At 37.2% G+C, this 19708-nt stretch overlaps 1 protein-coding gene across 2 annotated transcripts in view; it reads left to right on the forward strand.

The window, feature by feature from the left end:
- Positions 1–19708, forward strand: part of BNIP3 (BCL2 interacting protein 3) — a 56545-nt gene that overhangs the window by 11521 nt on the left and 25316 nt on the right. The window contains exon 1 of one of the 2 annotated variants that reach the window (XM_076133935.1): positions 15100–15285. The exons of the other annotated variant lie outside the window; for it this stretch is intronic. Within the exon in view, the coding sequence (XP_075990050.1) occupies positions 15249–15285 (37 nt within the window). The 5' untranslated portion in view covers positions 15100–15248. Of the gene's footprint in view, positions 1–15099; positions 15286–19708 lie in introns of those variants that run through there. 2 annotated transcript variants of the gene reach the window in all.

The following is a 19708-nucleotide window of genomic DNA, read 5'->3' on the forward strand; positions in this document are numbered from 1 at the left end:
GTATGAACATGCTCTAACTGCCTGTGTATCGCAGTTGGAAGTGTGTCCGACTGCTAACCACGAGGTCCCGAATTTGATTTCCAGGTAGGATAAACTGCTATTGGTCTCTTTCTAAGTTATATTACATTATTATCAATACTAGTCCAGAGTATGGTAATGTACCGTAAATGGCAATAGGCTCGCCTCCTATTTAGTGCGAATAAACATTCTAAATTAATGGCGAAACGTGAGTGTATTTCATACACCTCTGCCTACACATTAGGGTATAACAGGCGTGATATTATGTATGTATGTATGTAGATTTTCTATAAACTATCTCGAGGTAACTATACTCCAATATAACTACAATTTGTCCAAACGTACCAGGCTAGCAGAACACGCGAAGAGTTTAACTGTAAAACAGGAAATATCTCACTGAAATGCAAACGTGTTGAATAAATAATTTAAATAATAATGCATTGTTTTATCCTCAAAGGAAGTATGAAGGAGGAAGTCTGTACTTTGTATTGAATTATATATTTGCTTCACGTTTATGCTACCCTAGTACTTGACGCTTTGAAGGACAAAAAAATGTTTCGGAATTGCAATAACTAACTGTCGGTAAAGGATAGCCTTTGATATAACTCATGGATAGATAGCTATTGTTATTATTTTGAGTAAAAGTGTGATATACTAGCTTTGTTTCGCTGTTTTACTTGCATTTGTACTGATTTTTTTGTTGCCTCAGGCATAGAGAGATAGTTTCTGAGATGAGAGCGTTTAATAAACAAACAAATACACTTTATATAACTGTAATTTCTGATGTTTAGCCTGTATTATCGAAGAGTTTTAACATTATATGATACGCAAAAATGACTGTACAGTTCATTTTTGCGTAAAAGAGTAACAAACATCCTTTTCAAAAGATTGATAGATATAACATACATTATAATGTTTATCCACATTAATAATAATGTCCTGCCCCACAGAGGAACATTATAAACTATCTATATGCAAAATTTCATCGAAATCTGTCCAGTAATTTTTGCATAATAAACTCAAAAACAACCATACAATAAATATTATTAGCGACACGTTCTATATTATTTGCTAAACACTCGAATAGATTAACTGGCAAAGCTCGGGAAGGCACTTTATGTCTATAACAACTATCTATGACATTTTGATAACATTATCTCTCTATTATTACATGGGGACTATCACGTATAGATAAATTTACATTGACCCGAACTTAGATTAAACACATTCATCATCAGTCTAGCCTTTCTTCCAACTTGGAGTCGGCTTCCAGTCTCACAGGATGCAGCTGGATACTAGTATTACATGGAGCGACTGTCTATCTGACCTCTACAACACAGCTACCTGGGTTATAACACGATACCTAATAAGACTGGTTGTCAGACTTTCAAGCTTCTGACTACTGTTAACGACTGTCAAAGATCTTCCAAAATGACAGTGGGGGCCCACAATTTAACGTGCCTTTGGAAACACATTGTTGGAATGTTTTGCCCCAGGCCAGGCCAAATTTCATCAAAATTGGTTTAGTCGCGGGGACTTTTACAAACATACAAACAACGAACACAAAGTACAAACAGACCGAAAAGAAACTGTCCCGTGTGGGTATCGAACCTATGACCTTTCGAATTACTGATAGTGGCGTGGCGACCTTAACCACTGCGCCACGGAAGCGTCTACCAAAATAAAAACAAAGAATCAATCATTTTCAAACAAGATAGGTCGTTTTAAACCCTTAAGGTCACTTGCAGGTCATTGAACTGCACCAGACGTCTGCCACTTGGTACAGATGACCTTTGAAGGTCGAAGCGAAAATATCCTCCTTTATATGCCTGTTTATGTAATAAATAAGGCGAAGGTTTATGTGAAGAAAACAGATTTTCGACGGTGAAACACATTTTTGGAATCTTATGACCGAATAATAAACTAAAATACCTTTACGATACCTTATTTATCATCTGGCGTTTTGTCCGACTTCTACTATTATGAGTAAAGCCTAAACTATGCCTAAAAGTTCTTTAACATATTTATTGAGGGCATGCAAAGTCCTCAACCCGCACTTGGCCAGCGTGGTGGACTCAAGGCCTAATCTTTCCCTTGTTCGGGAAACAAGGAGTGTGCTCTCCGTGGCGCAGTGGTTGAGGTCACCACGCCGTTACCATTGCGTCGGGAGGTCGTGAGTTCGATTCCCACAAGGAGCAATTATTTGTGCGAACCACAGATAGTTGTTTCGAGTCTGGTTGTACTTGTCCGTTGTTTGTATGTTTGTAAAAGTCCCCGCGACACGAGAGCAATTCTTAATGCGGTAGTCGTCTTTTTAAAGGAGTTATTTTCTTTCACCTATCACTGTTCTAGGCCGCGTTATCTAACGATGGAAAATTCGTCCTTATGTCTTTTACAGAAACACACGCAATATCCACGAGGCATCATCAATAGCTTTTCATATCTAAACAATATGTTTGCAAACAATTATCGTACCATGAAATGATATATCACGATGTTTTAACACAATAAGAGACAACGACTTAGTGTTCTTAAGAAATGTTTTAACAAATAGATGGACATGCGTTTGGTTCATGAAATACATGCCTGAGAGTTGTGTTAAACAGTTCTTGAAGGGATGCAAAGTTGTGGCGCAGTGGTTTAGGCCACCGCGCCAACACTACAGCGTCGGGAGGTCGTGGGTTCGACTCCCACACGGAGCAATTATTTGTGCGATCCACACATAATTGTTTCGGGCCTGGTTGTGCTTTGTGTCCGTTGTTTGTATGTTTGTAAAAGTCCCCGTGACACAAGAGCAATTCTTAGTGCGGGAGTTGTCTTTTAAAAAAGAAAAAAAAAACCTTGCGTGTTCTCAGCGTGGTAGAAGGCATGCGAAGTCGAAGTCCCAACACGTATTTTTTTCTAGCGTGAAGGCCCTGACCAATCTCAATACGGGACTCAGAAAAAAAACGAGTGGCCAGATGTCTGATGCCAGCTCTTCTCATTAGCCTTACCTTCCGAACTGGCGGTAAATTCACTCTCTGTATCATTGACTATCATAAGTGTCAGCATTTGACCTAAATGAACAATTGATTTGATTTTTATTTTCGGAGAAGGTCTTTGCCCATCTATGGGATAGTAATGGGTTAGTCCATTGAGAAGTTACATTTTGGGCTTCATTATTAAAAATTGCGTCTTCTGTTTAACGGAGGCTAAGGCCTAAAAATGATACATTTCAATGGACTAGGTTGATTTCTTCTTTATTGGTTAGAAAAGTCTTATTTTCAGACCTAAGTCAGACCAAAAGTAGACAGACGCCAATTTTATTTTTGTAAGTATATTTGTTGAACACACTAAACTCATTTTGCTTCTATTGGCTAAAATACAATGGCTTGAATGTGCTCATAGTTCACGTACTGGTACTTTAATATAATAAAATTAACCAACCATAAACTATAACGGCTTGCACCTACTAATTATAAACAATTAAAACTTTCACCAAAAAAGAAAACTTAATTTATTCCTTCACATAAAAAAAGTCAATAACCGAGGTCAACGCCCTTCGAAATTTGATTTGAAATCTCATTTGGTTTACGACCGTCGTCGCGTGCAGACGTCTCGATGCTTTTGAGATAAAAGTTTTATATGAACTTTGTTAGTTGCGAAAAACGATAGACGGGGTAAGCAACCTTTGGTAAGACTTCTTTATAGATGAGTGACAGCTTAGTGGGTATTTGAGTTGAGCGTCTTCACGGTTTAAGTCTATGGAAATAGTATATGGAAAGAGCATGTAGTATATTATCTTATATGCTTACTAGCTGACCCGCGCAACTTCGCTTGCGTCACATAAGAGCGAATGGGTCAACATTTTCCCCGTTTTTGTAACATTTTTTACTGGTAGGTACTATTGGTCGTAGCGTGTTATATAGCCTACAGCCTTCCTCGATAAATAGGCTAATAAACAGTAAAATATTTATTCGATTCGAACCAGTAGTTCCTTAAATAAGCGCGTTCTAGCAAACTCTTCAGCTTTATAATATTTGTATAGATATGCTTATTTAATAATTACTCAATTAAATTTCCGAAACGTCGAGAAACTAATTTAATCGAGTATATATTTTTCATTGAATTATACATGTTTGATGCCTAATATCAGCAAGTGAAGTCTTGTTTTGATAATAAAATATTGATATAGTCGTGTTTACAATTGAAAGACGTGTGTTATTGATCTAAGCGAGATTTTGATGCGCACTTACACATTCTGAGTCATCTTGTAAATATTGGATTATGGAAGTTCGTAGAATACTATCTTAAACACATATTCAATCCTACCTAATATTATAAACTAGCTGACCCGCGCAACTTCGCTTGCGTCACATAAGAGAATGGGTCAAAATTTTCCACGTTTTTGTAACATTTTTTATTGCTACTCTGCTCCTAATGAACGTAGCGTGATGTTATATAGCCTATAGCCTTCCTCGATAAATGGGCTATCTAACACTGACACTAAATATTTTTTCAAATCGGACCAGTAGTTCCTGAGATTAGCGCGTTCAAACAAACAAACAATCAAACAAACAAACTCTTCAGCTTTATAATATTAGTATAGATGCGACTATTTGTGAGGATGTATGTGTGTTTGTTACGCTTCCACGGAAAATTGCTAAACCGGGCTACTTTTTACCCCGAAATTGGTTTTTCGTACATATTAGGTAAGGATCGTACCATCTGTGGTCTCTGTCTACCCCTATAGGAAAAAGTTGTGATAGTATATATGTGTGTATGTATGTATGTCTCCACAAATATGCCTTTACCGTACATGTTTGTATGAAAACAATTCATTCAGAACCGATTATGTAGATAGTAAACAAGAATGTCACATGATTGAACGAACATATCTCTCATACATATGTACATACATTGATTTTTAATTATTAAGTAGAATAAAGATGGAAAAGAGAGTTTTGTATAACAAGATGTATGGATGTGAAAGAAGGAAGGGAAGTTTGTAGAGATTGAAGCAAATTACAAACAAAATAATTTATTTAGAAGAATCAATGAAGATGCCAAAAATTATGGCGGAGAGGTTAAGGTTGCTAAGCTACTACCACGTCGGGAGGTCGCGGGTTCGATTCATTTTTAGATCCACAAATAGTTTTTTGCGTCTGGTTGTACGTTGTGTCCGTAGTTTGTATGATCTGTTGTTGTCTTAGATCTTTAAAACTACACAACACATATTGATGCAGTTTTTTCTTAATAGATAGAGTGTTTCAGAGGAAGTTTAATATGCTTAATATATAAGAGAACCACTGATAATTTCAAGATTTCTAATGGAAAGTCTAAATAAATTCATTTTTTTGCGCTTACATTACAAACGTTGGCTGCACTCTACGAGATAGATCAAAATCAATCATCCCTCAGCGGGTTAGAAAAGAAAGTCAACTTCTAATTTTCCGAGCGAAGCCGCACGGGTCCTCTAGTTAGTAATTCCTACTAATATTATAAATGCGAAAGTTTGTTAGTATGTATGTATGTTTGTTACTCTTTCACGCAAATACTACTGGTCCGATTGCGCTGAAATTTGGTATGTAAGTAGCTGAAGACCCTGAATAACATATAGGCTACTTTTTATCCCGGAGTTTCCGAGGATCGGGATTTAAACGGGAAGGGTTTCCACGCGGACGAAGTCACGGGCGGCCTCCAGTAAATAATTTATTGTCCTTCACAAGTACTCTATTGTTTAAACATGAACTAATAACAATTACAGAGCTATTGTTTGTCTGACATTTTGAACTTTTACAATAAATATTCAAGGTTATTGAACATACGATTCTGAATAAATCATTGAAAAAACAATATTTATAAATACTAGAGGGTCCGGCAGAGCTACTTCTGCTCGAACTCAGAGGCAAAAACCAGCTATTCCATTTTTGATATTATCGAAAATCATTATTGTATTTTAAGAAATCAAAGGTTGAAAGAATGACCAAGACGATAAACGGCTACGGCGGCCAGTTTTAGTGAAACCAGCCAACATTTAACTAACAACGCTACCATTAAGTCGGAAGGTCGGGGGTTCGATTCCCACACAGAACAATTATTTGTGCGATCCACAAATAATTGTTTCTGGTCTGGTAGTACTTTGTATCTATTATTGTAAAAGTCCCCGCGACGCAAGAGCAATTCTTAATGCAGGAGTTGTCTTTAAAAAATAAATTAACTACAAATTAGTGCACTTTAGGTCAGGGTCTGGTCACTCTGTGGAGGAACGAGGTGATCATGTTCCTCCAACACAAAGGGAGGATCCTCCGACCAGGCGAGGTGATCGTGCCTGGTGGGCCTAGGCTGCCCGACTGTTGTAGTCGGGAACTTGTATATATAGTCAGTTGCAGTGCAAACTTCGATAGCGCGATCTAGGACTTGTGACGTCAGTCACACTGCGCGTGGTGGTTGGTTGCGCGCTGGTCCCAGTAGATGTCGCTGTATGTAGCGAGCCGCTACAACTCTATGTCTAAAACACGAAGTTTAATTGTATATACTATACTGACCACTAGTAGTTTAGTTCAAAGCTAGCGTTAGTGTGTTATCACGCGATAGATAAGGCATAAGTACTGACAATATTGATTCAGGAACGTTACTATTTGGCTCTCGTGCCACTTTGATAACAGTGTTACTACCGAATCCATTGTTTTATAGAGTACTAGTTAGCTATATATCTGTACTAGCTGACCCGCGCAACTTCGCTTGCGTCACATAAGAGAGAATGGGTCAAAATTTTCCCCGTTTTTGTAAATTTTTTCCTTTACTACTCCGCTCCTAATGGCCGTAGCGTGATGTTATATAGCCTATAGCCTTCCTCGATAAATGGGCTAACTAACACTGAAATAATTTTTCAAATCGAACCAGTAGTTCCTGAGATTAGCGCGTTCAAACAAACAAACAAATAAACAAACAAACAAACAATCAAACTCTTCAGCTTTATAATATTAGTATAGATTAGTATAGATATAAAATGGTGGTCTAAGTTGCGCCTCTGACGCAAGTGGTCGATGATTCGTACCCGGCAACACACCAATAACTTTTCGAAGTTAAATGTGTTTACACAAACACTCTATCGCACTTTGGATTACGCGAGGGAAAACAGCGCGCTCTTCGCTCGCGATTTTCTTCGCGGGCTTGACGGATGAGCGCGGCGCGTGGTCTTTCCTTTTCCCTTACACGCGCGCTCTTTCACGCGCGATTGTTGTTTCATGCGTGATAGAATGTGTGTGTGTAAAGAAGGCTAATGTCTCAAAAGAAACATTTCACTTAAGCCTTTACAGGCATAAGATAACTATCACAAATGATACCTTACTCCACAGCAAAAGCATTAGACTCCCATATTGTTCATTATACAAAGGAAACAAAGGCCATTTTATACGAGCCTTGAATATTTAAAATACTTTAGAAAATCACGCCTGAGAATACCTACGGTTGTTGAACGTATGTATAATAAACTAGCTGTTGCCCGTGACTCCGTCCGACAGAACTTTCATACAAACTTTCATCCCCTTGGGGGCAGAATAGATCGAAATCCTTTCCTAGCGAATGCCTACGTCATAACATCTACCGCTAAATTTCAGCTCGATTCGTCCAGTGGTTTGGGCTGTGCGTTGATAGATCACTATGTTAGTCAGTCACCTTTGTGTTATATTTATTTAGACTATAATGGGCAGGACATTTGGCTAGGCGTAAAGATGGAAGGTGGACTAAAGCAATCACTGAACGGCCATGGAAAGAGCGAAGGTCTCAAGGAAGGCTCCCAACTAGATGGTCGGGCGACATTGTTGGTCACGGGCCGAAATGAAGCGCAGGATAAAGTGGCGTGCTGAGGGGGAGGCCTATACTCAACAGTGGCTGAAAACGGGCTAATTAGATAGATAATGAGTGTGGCATTTATCATGTATGTCACCCGAAATAATCGCAAAACTAACTAAATTCTGAACCCACGAGTTTATTTCTCATCAAAGTATAAATAACCCACTCGCTTTCAATAGGAAAATCTCTACAACTCTAGCAATTTCCACTCAATACTTACTACACACTACAATATTGCAGCCACACGTGGACGTATCATACGATGTGACGTCACACACACACACACACACATACACACATGCCAGGTGTGTGTGTGTGTATTTATAGCTGTGCATTGTGACGTACAGTCATTGAGAAGTAGAAAAGCAAAATAAAGCCATTACTTTCCATAGCTAACCCCCGGTTTCTTAGTACATTTAGCGGTTGTTTATCTATTCGATAACGTTTTTTTGTATGAGTTTAAACGCTATTGAATAGATAAACTACCGCTAAATGTACCTCAGAAACTATAACCTCTCTGAGGTTAAGCCACGCTTGCCGAGGTTGGTCACTGGATGGGTGACCATATTATACATACCGAGTTCCTCCGTGTTTCGGAAGGCACTTCTAATTCAGGGTCCCAGCTGTCATTTTCAAAGATCTTTGGCGGTCGTTAACAGTAGTCAGAAGCTTGAAAGTCTGACAACCAGTCTTACTAAGTATCGTGTTATAACACAGGTAACTGTGTTGTGGAGGTCAGATAGACAGTCGCTCCATGTAAAATACTGGTATTACATGAAGATTACACCAGTATTTTACATGAAGGGACTGTCTATCGGACCTGTGTTTCAGGGAGCGACTGCCTATCGGATTTATGTTTGTTACTCTTACACGAAAAAACTACTGGACAGATTTTGATTAAATTTAGAACACGGGTAGTTTATAACCTGGATTACTACATGAGATACGTTTTACCAGTTAAAATTCTTTTCATGCGGACGAAGTCGCGGGAAGAATCTAGTCTATCATAGCTCTATTGTATTACGTACATAAACATAATTATGACACAAACTATATAATATTAATTACATAATACTAAGACGTATTAAATAACTTAGTATACGATTACATTTCCTGACTGCTGAACTATTGTAAAGTATATAAAAACTATATGAAAGGCAATGTCTCGGTTCAGTAGAGCAATAGGCCATATATCCTTGACTAATTTGGTATATTTAAAATAGATTTTGCGCGTGATTTTTTTGTGGCCTCATAGCATATAGAAAACTAGCTTTTACCTGCGACTTCGTCCTTAAACTGAATTTTCCCATGGGGATGCGTAATTTTTCCGGGGAAAAAGTAGCCTATATCCTTTCTCGGGTATCAAAATATCTCCATACCAAATTTCATGCAAATTGATTGCGTAGTTTAGGCGTGATTGAGTAACAGACAGACAGACAAAGTTACTTTAGCATTTATAATATTAAGTATGGATTATGGATTAAAAAAGTCTTTTCGCAATACAGTTTGTTTGAACTTGTAATAAAATCTTTTCTCTACACAAAAATGCTCGATATTTGAGTACTTTACGAGCTCACTGAAAGAAACCTAATGAACCGTGTACTCATTTGTGATTCTTGAAGCCAAAGAGATTTTATTACAAGTTCATACATACTATAATGCGAAAAGACTTTTTTCCCGACCTAATATTACTAGAAAACGTGCTTTCAGCAGTATCCTTGCTACGGTCCCAAGGCTGGACAAGAGTCTCCTCTTGAAAAGATTTAGGGGTTATAAATAAAAACTTACTGCTATTTAAACATCTTTGTAGTCAATTGGAAATCAGGTTTAGCACTATGTTTGTTCAATCACGTAGACATATAAATTGTTCGCGATTCTTATAACTGTGTTGCTGCGTACGTGCATTTCGCGAGCAGCGATTTTTTGTCTTACGTGACCGTCATCTCGTCTTAATATATCATCTAAAAACAGTTCCTAGGATTTTTCGAAGAATTTGATTCATAGACCAATACAATGAAATATGCTAAAGTGGCACATATCAAGGTAAAGCAAAATGCTTAAGATTGCATAGACTTTTTTAAATTTTTTAGAACTACCCCGCCCAGAATGGAATCGTCTTGATGGCTACAAAAAATGTTTAAAACCTATTTAGCATGTCGAAACCATAATTGTGAATCTATACTAATATTATAAAGCTGAAGAGTTTGTTTGTTTGAACGAGCTAATCTCGGGAACTACTGGACCGATTTAAAAAAATCTTGCAGTGTTAAATATCCGATTTATCGAGGAAGGCTATAGGGTATACATCATCACGCTACTACCAATAGGAGCAGAGTACCAGTAAAAAATGTTATAAAAAATCAGAAAAAAATCTAATATGAAGAAGCGGGTCGGCTAGTGAATTATAGAATTTCCCCGGTCTTAATGCATTTGGTGTTAAACCTGGGCTGCCCTATTCGTTGATTAGTCCTACTGCTACTGTATTTAGTGAGCAAGGTAGCCTCGCTCATGTCTCATACGCGACTCTTTAAGTGTCTATGATGATAACATCTCCAGACTTCGAAGAGCACGTGAGTTTACAAAGTTATAAATTAATTAATATTATGGGACAACTCACACACGGTCATTTGATTCCAAACTAAGCAGAGCTTGTACTATGGTAACCAAATAACTGATAAACATACTTATATACTTCTAAATACATACTTATATAGATACATTAACATCCAGGCTCAGAACAAATACTCGTGCTCATCACACAAAGATTTGTCCCGGGTGGGATTCGAACCCACCACACGCGGCGCTATGGTTGTTGCGGCGAGGTGACCGCTTAAACCACTGCGCCAAACGTGCAGTTAAAATACGTGATTACTTGCTCGTACAGTCGTATTACATGTATGGATTCTTTTTATGATAGTGCGTAGTAAATAGACGGTGTGTGTATGAATGAGTTTTGTAGTAGTACTGGTTTGATTTTAATGGCAAATTCTTTTGTTAAGTGTCTTGGGTACGTCTGGCTTCGGAAGTCCAGTTTAAATCTTATGTTTTGGGAGAGGAGTCGACCATTTGAATCCTTTCTTTCACTTTTTATTAGATGCGTTCGACAAAATATGATCTATAAAGAATTATTGTAAGTCCCGGTGTAACAGGATTCTTTCTTTATTTAACTTATTTTCAAGAAAAGAAGATTAAAAAAAAAAAAGGTTTTTATTTGCAGTCTCAAAATCCTACTCCCGTGCTCTCAGAACAAAAATAAATAAACAATCATTGCCATAGAAAACCCACTTGTCTGAAAAAAGGTCACCCATCCAATTCCCATCCTCACTTCGATTGCTTAACCTTCTCCTCAAACTCAAATCGCTGTAAGCTTTGTGTACGTGACCTGTGTCTCGTTCGTTCCTGCCAGTAGTAGTTGTAATCTTTTACAAATACACCCATTATTGACCTCAAATCGTTTCACTTGATATTGTACATTGTTTCTATGTACTATTTAAAGTACATGCTTACTTAATATATAAATTTATACTTATATAACACGAAAACGGTTTTACCTTGTAATTCATGGCGCTCATAGTCAGTTGTCCTCACCGGTCGGTATACGATCTGTGGGTTAAGAAACCCTTGGCGCGGTCATCCCATAGCTAGGTGACCGCATAGTGGTATTTGAGCTGGGCGTCTCTGTGCTTCAGAGGGCAAGTAAAAAGTCGGCCCCGGCTGTTGTCTACTAAGATAACAGTCGTTAAGCCACGTCAAAGGCCTTCGGGCTTGAACAACTTCGACACTATGTTGATCACTAACCATACGATAAGAAGAAGTACTATTTAAAGTACATAATATCTTTAAATTGAGCTAAATTAAGACAGAATTCCATAAGAAGATATGTTCTGACTGCCTCCGTGGCGCAGTGGTTTAAGTTTCCACACCACTAACATTGCGTTGAGAGGTCGTGGGGTCGATTCTCACTCAGAGCAATTATTTGTGCGATCCACAAATAGTTGTTTTGTGTCCATTGCTTGTATGTTTGTAAAAGTCCCCGCGACACAAGAATAATTCTTAGTGCTGGAGTAGTCTTTTTAATAAATAAAAAATATGCAACGCGAAAGTTTAAAAGTTTCGAGGACCACTTAATTTGTTTGCTTACTGCATTTACTAAGAAATGTCACTACTTGCGGCTGTGTTCTTAGTAGTTTGCGTAACACGGATGCTGCAGATCTTGTGCAATGAGCTAGGTATTTGACCTGAATTCTAATTAGTTAAGAGCTGTATTCTAGCTGTTCTTGTTAACATAACGACTGACAGAAGCGTCTTTTATTTTTAAGTAATGTACGAAAATATATCTGTTGCTAGGGTACACGTGAAATACGACATGATACTTAAGTCTCTTCAAGTTAAGGGACTCTGTTAATACGTTTGATTAGCGGCTACTGAATATAAGCTCTCGGGTTCGATTCGTGAGTCGAGCATTTTATGGTCGTAATAGTTGCCCCATTAATGTCCCATTGCTGGGCAAGGGGCTCCTCCCGTAATGAGGGAGGGGTTAGGCCTTGTTTCAAGCTAGGCCAAGTGCGGGTAGGGTGACAAATACGGTTTTTTTTGGCTACTTACTGAAATTGGTCATGTCTTTTTATACAAATAAATTCCTCTAGCAAACATCATCAATGCTCGTATGATATTCTTCCTTAAATAAGTATTACAAACTATAAATAAATTGTAATATCACGCCACATATGACGTGAACATTGATTAAAGGATAATTTTAGTATTTACGTGCTGCTGTTTATACTAATGAAGTCACTAAAAAGTTTTTAAACAATCGAGGTTTTAATACTAAATTGCTAAACGTGCCTTTTTATCGTATGGTTAGTGGTCAACCTAGTGTCAAAGTTGTTCAAGCCGCCCGAACGGCTTTTGCCGTGTATCTTAATTGACAACAACCGGGACCGACTTTTTACGTGCTCCCGCACAGAGACACCCGGTTCAAATACCACTATTCGGTCACCCATCTAAGGAATGATCGCGCCAAGCGTTGCTAAACTCACATATCGTTTACTAATTGGTAATCTCAACTGGCTATGAGCACCTCAACCGTGCCTTAAAAGATAATTTTAAATGATACGGTACCTTATTGGTATATTCCCAGTTGTCCCCTCTAACACTGTCCCCCGGGGAGACAATTGGGTATAAAAGTAGGAAGAAAATTCCCAGTTGTCACCCCAGGGTGACAGCGTAGATGACAAATGGGAATATACCACGTTATTTATTGAAAAATTAAAAAATTGTCTATTGTATTTTGGCCTAAGCGATTGTGACGTCACACACTGCACATATAATGATGGAATATCTATTGCCAAGACTATGATGAGGTGCCTTTACCTGACTTGTATCAGTCTGGAAAGTCAAACGAGACGTTAAAACAACGTGATCGCATCGACTTTGTTATTGACTAATTGTTTTTTTAGCACGTTTCTCGAAAACTGCTGAAGTCATTTTGACGTGATGATTTTACACGAAAATGGGTATTTTGTCATTCTTATTTAAAGTATATTTACAATTATTGATATTACTAGTTAATTGATAAGATTGATATATCTATACTAATATTATAGAGCTGAAGAGTTTGTTTGTTTGAACGCGCTAATCTCAGGAACTACTGGTCCGATTTGAAAAATTCTTTCAGTGTTAGATAGCCCATTTATTGAGAAGGCTATATATCACCATTAGGAGCGAAGTAGCAACGAAAAATGTTACAAAAACGGGGATAAATTTGATCCATTCTCTCTTATGTGACGCAAGCGATGTTGCGCGAGCCTTGCAATATATATATGTATTCATGGTGCCTTTTCGCGAAACTATTCGTTGCCAGAATTGTTTGTTTATACCAGTCTACAAGGAATTTAATACTACACAAAGGTACAGGTGTAATAACATGCTCGGTTGAGGTAAATTCAAGGAATTTTACTATTTATATTGTTGAGTGCAGGCTTCTGTTTATTATTTACTTGGTTTATTAATTTTTGTTGTCTACTAAGATAACAGTCGTTAAGCCACGTCAAAGGCCTCTCGAGCGGCTTAAACAACTTTGACACTAGGTTGACCACTAACCATACGACAAACAAACAAACATTTTTTTTTCTTTTAAGAGCCTATTCCCGCACTAACAATTGCTCTTGTGTCGCGGGGACTTTTACAAACATACAAACTTTAACAACGGACACAAAATACAACCAGACCCGTAACAATTATTTCTGGATCGCACCAATAATTATTATTCCGTGTGGGAATCGAACCCACGACCTCCCAACGCAATGGTAGCGGCGTGGCGAGCTAAACCACTGCGCCACGGAGGCAGTCAAATTGATTGACTGCCTCCGTGGCGCGGTCAGTAGTATCTTCTGATCATGTGGTCTTGGATTCGATTGCCAGGTCAGACAAAGTGCTGCTAGGCTTTTCTAGTTTATACTTTTTATATTTCTTAATATTATGGTACCCTAAAGTTTAGTACGTTTAGGAATATGGTTCCGTTTTTCCGTATTACGGAATCCTATCAATACATTCTTCTCGAAGTTACAAACTGATCTTGTTCAATGTTTTGCAAACATATTCTAAAATTAGCGATACACGCTGCACCGGTATTATCGCGCCAGTGTCGCGAGCACAATCACCCGCTTCTGAACTACGTAGAAACATTATATACTAGACAACAAAGGTATAAGTATAAATACGACACTTTTCTTCAAGTAAAACTAAATTAACCAGAACGGTGGCTTCAAGATTAACGAATTAAAGACGTACATTTAGCGGTACTTTATCTAATCAGTAGAGTTTAAACTCGTATAAAAAACGCTATTGAATAGATAAACTACTGCTAAATGTACCAGAAACCGGGCATAAGCCAGTCTAAGAGACCACTACGAAACGGTGTGACAATCATGCCTTTCGCATAGGAATAAGTAGAGAACTTCCCTTACCTCTTTGTACAACAGGTTTAGTAAATAAAGAAAATTAAAAAGCTCCCGATACAAGAACTAATTTTTTTTTATTCAAATTATGAAAGTAACTTAATGTTAAAGTTCTTAAGTATTAATAATTCTAAAAAAATACTTCGCGTTGAGGGAAATGAAATACTTTTATTATATTTTGTAAAGATCGTGTATTCATCTTACGCCGTTATTCTTCTGTGCCTGCGACATGCGCAAGCGCCGCTTTTGTTTACAATCCTACGCGCGTTCTAAATTCAAACACTACATTCAGTCTTGCGTCGACCGCCGCCGCGAACGGTCGTGCCCACTCTCCACAAATAACAACGCAATTTTATTTGGATTTTTTCTTTTATTGTTTTATATTGTGTGTGTGTTATTGTGTTTTATAAGTGTGTTGTGCAAGTGTTTTTCAAAATGACGGAACCGGCTTCCGTGCCCGTGGACGAGATAGGTATGCCTTTGTTTACGTTTATTAGTAGGATGAAATTGAAAGTGAATCGTTTGTATTGCGTATTTACAATGATGTGCGAGTCTTGTTGTTGTTAAGTTATTTTGTTAGCATTGAAAGTTTTTTTTGGGTATTTTAAATTATATTTGTGTTCTTCTTTTTCTTCTTCTTGTCAGCATATGTGTGCCCACTGCTGGCCGTATGCCTGTTGCAAATTTGTGTTCTACGGCTACATAAATAACTAGCTGACCCGGCAAACAGCAATAAGTTTAACAAAAAAATAGTGTCACTTAGGGGTTTGAAAAATAGATATTGGCCGATTCACAGATCTACTCAATATGCTCCCAAAATTTCATGAGAATTGGTCAAGCCGTTTCGGAGGAGCACGGTAACTAACATTGTGACATGGAAATTTTGCGTTAAAATTATTTTAGGTAGGTATTTTACATGAAATAGGTGTCCTAAATCTTTATAAATAAAAATGAACCACTGAATTGTATGCACATAAGTTTTGAACAACTAAACCAAATTGGATAATTCCTTTTTTTAATATGATCGAAACTGTCATGACAAAGTTTGTATGGGATCCATGGGATTAAAGTTCCCACGGGAATGGGATCAACTGGATAAAATTGTACTATACTCGGACGAAGTCGCGCAAGTCTGCTAGTAGTTAAAATAACGACTTTTTCCATTAGGGGAAGGCAGAGACCAGTGAAAGAACGAAGTCGCGCTAGTCTGCTAGTAGTTAAAATAACGACTCCTTCCACTAGGGGTAGGCAGAGACCAGTTAAAGAAAGAAGTGTTCTTTGTTACTGAAATATACGTTTTAAATTAAAGTTTAATAGAGCATCCCTTTGTGATATGCCTTATCAAAAGATTTATCATTATAAAAAGTTGTCGTCTGTAAAATATCAGCATGCTCTATTAAATCCAAAATCATTGTTACTTGAAGCGATTGAATTGATAATTTCCTCCTTTTGCGAAGTCGATTAAAAAACTTTTTTTGTAGTTTAAAGAACGGCGTTTTTAGAAACTGTAGTATGATTTTTAAAACTTAGGTTTCTTGCTATTTCATATATTATATTCGGTTCAGCCATATTTATCAGGTTCATCTACACATACCTATTCGGTTTTGCCGCCCGGCTGAATTGGGTAGTTGACTGGGTTAACGAAAAAATATTAAACTCGTACTCGTAAAAGGTTTATATAAAATGCTCAGGCTATGTAATTTTGCTGGTAAATAGTGTTGAAATTGTAATTACTACAGACTGAAACATTTTATTAGACACTCATTTGATATCAACGAAAATCTGCAATAGTGACGTCACTATGTCGTATCTCTATACTAAAATGTGTTTTTGACATTTCATAAAGAGTAGCTGATTTGACTGGTAGTCTCCCCTATTATGCCGAATCGAACATGTATGTAGTTAGTCGTATTTCTAGTAAATTCGTGTTTAAAGATTTTCCATTATTTCTTTCGATTAGCGGTAGTCATTTAATCAGGGATAATGCGTATAATATAACTGATTAAGATTGTTATAATCACTCAAAGGCTTAACTACGATCAGTTAATAGGTAATTGATTGCGCTTCCTTATGTGTACAATTGTTGTGAAATCTATACTAATATTATAAAGCTGAAGTGTTTGTTTGTTTCAACGCGCTAATCTCAGGAACCACTGATCTGATTTAAAAATTATTTTAGTGTTAGACAGCCTATTTATTGAGGAAGGCTATAGACTTTATATCATCACGCTACGACCAATAGGAGCGGAGAAGTAACGAGAAATGTTACAAAAACGGGGAATATTATGACGCATTCTGGAAAATGGTGTATTTATGTATGTCCTAGCTGGACAGATTGGGCTGAAATCTAGCATGCAGGTAGATGTTATGACGTAGGCATCTAAGAAAGGAATTTCGATCAATTTTACCACCAAAGGGATAAAACAGGGGATGAAAGTAACACGCATTTTAAGGTAAAAAGCGTGTTCGCGTTAATTCCCGTATTCTATTATACATTAATTCTGTCCTAAGTCTCAAACCACGGACGAAGTTGCGAGCAAAAGTTAGTTTAATTTATATGCTTGTTTCAGAGCTAATTAAAGATATTGTTTATGTCCTCATTTTAACGTTTTATCGTATGTAAATGTCATGCTTATTGTAATTATAATTAACACTATAATTAAATATGCATTGTTATAAATTCTTTTGTATTGTATTATGATTTTTTACTGAGGCGCTTGTAGTTAGTTGCGCTCGCCGGTTGATAGACGATCTGGAACCTTTAGCGCGATCGTTTTGTAGATGGGTGGCCACTTAGTGAGCTGAACTAATTGACAATTAAGATACGATGAACGTTAATAAGTCAAATATCAAAATTCTTCGGTGGGGCTTGATCAACATTGACACTAGCGGCCGTTTTCAAAAACATAACTATCTATTTACTTCTTAAAGACAGGCAATAGCTATCTTTATGTCGTAACATTGTCTATAACTCATTAAATCAGTAATTTCCGGTTTCTGAATACATTGAGCGGTAGTTTATCTATTCAATAGCGTTTTTTTATATGAGTTTCAAACGCTATTGAATAGATAAACTACCGCTAAATGTACCTCAGAAACCGGGGGTAAGTAATAGATCGTTGTGCGAGTAGAGAAAAAAAAATAGATATTCTTTGACACACCATTGAAAGTAACTGTACAAAAATCTAGGCTAGTATTTAATACTCTACTATTTTAGTCTTCAAGTGAATACCAACGTGGAACGAATGCCAGCGAATCTCTATGGTAGTCTGAAGCTTGATAGTCTGACAACTAGTCTTACTAAGTATCGTGCTATAACCCAGGTAACTGTGTTGTGGAGGTCAGATAGACAGTCGCTCCATGTAAAACACTGCGAGCTTTATATCGCCTCAAGAACTTTCTGCCATCCCCGACCAAAGCCATGCTTGTGCAGACCTTAATATTCCCTCTGATCGACTATGGTGATGTGTGTTACTTCGACCTGAATGCAGATCTCCTCAACAAACTTGACCGCCTTCTCAACAACTGCATTCGATTCATCTTCAACCTCCGCAAGTATGATCATGTATCTACTTATCGCTCTCAACTTAGGTGGCTACCAATTCGTGAGCGCCGTAATTTACGAGCTCTCACCACACTCTTCTCTTTTCTTACTTCCCCTACTCCCCCAGGCTACCTAACTCCCTACTTTCAATACTTGTGTGATAACCACAATCGTAATCTCCGCTCTTCAAGCAATCTTATTCTTCTCTGTCCATCCCACACTTCTGGGTTTGTCAATTCTTCGTTCCCTGTCCAAGCAGTCTTGTTATGGAATGCGCTCCCTCTTGAAATCAGGATGTCCACTAACCGTCTTGCGTTCAAGAGCAAAGTACGAGATCTTTTATTGAACAAAGTTGCAGAATCGTCACAATCATCTTAGTTTACATATATATATATATATATATATATATATATATATATATATATATATATATATATATATATATATGTATATATTTATGTATATTTATCTTATATTTATTTAAATTTATGTAGTTAATATGTATGTATATTTGTATTTTTTATTTTGTGTGCATATACTTTATATTATTATTTATTTACACCTCATATTGTCTACACCTATTATTATTTATTTGTACACCCTTTCTCAACTCACTCTCCTTCCTCTTTTTAACACCTTCATAAAAATCTCTGCATCACCCCAAGGTTGACTGGCAGAAAATGCCCCTGGCATTAAGTCCGCCTTTATACAGCCCTGTATATAAAGTTTGAAATAAATAAATAAATAAATAAATAAAACACTGTTATTCAGCTGTATCTGAGTGGAGACTTGGACCTGATTCCAACATAGTTGGAAACAAGGCTAGACTGTCGACAGTCGTTTGAAGACTTGCGTTGCCTTCTGTACGAAAGGCATAAATTGACTGACTGATCATGCGAAGCAAAGATAGATATATAAACTGTCTGTTGGTTTGCCTGCAAGAGATGATCACTAGGTCTCAATAAACTGTTATTGTCGTTACAGTTAGTATATTCTCAGTAGTAACGTTTCTTTGTATTCTCAGTAAATATTAATAGTTTTGCCCTTGACAAAGAAGAGTTTATTGATCTACCTTATACCTTAGTTTTTAAGATAAGATAGGTATTATCTTGTTGCTATTTCGTGTGCATAAATTAGGTTTTATATTGCGTGTAGATTTCAAAGGTTGTAAAATAGCTAATGTTGCTTTTCTTTAAAACACGGGATAAAAAGCCCTTTGTGTTATTTTGAGTCTTCAGATAACTTTATACCAAATTTCATCGTAATCGGTTCAATAGTATTTGCTTGAAAGAGTAACAAACATACATACATACATACTCACAAACTTTCGCATTTATAATATTAGTAGGAT

This window comes from Anticarsia gemmatalis, chromosome 30, assembly GCF_050436995.1.
Source record: "Anticarsia gemmatalis isolate Benzon Research Colony breed Stoneville strain chromosome 30, ilAntGemm2 primary, whole genome shotgun sequence".
Classification (NCBI taxonomy): Eukaryota; Metazoa; Arthropoda; class Insecta; order Lepidoptera; family Erebidae; genus Anticarsia; species Anticarsia gemmatalis.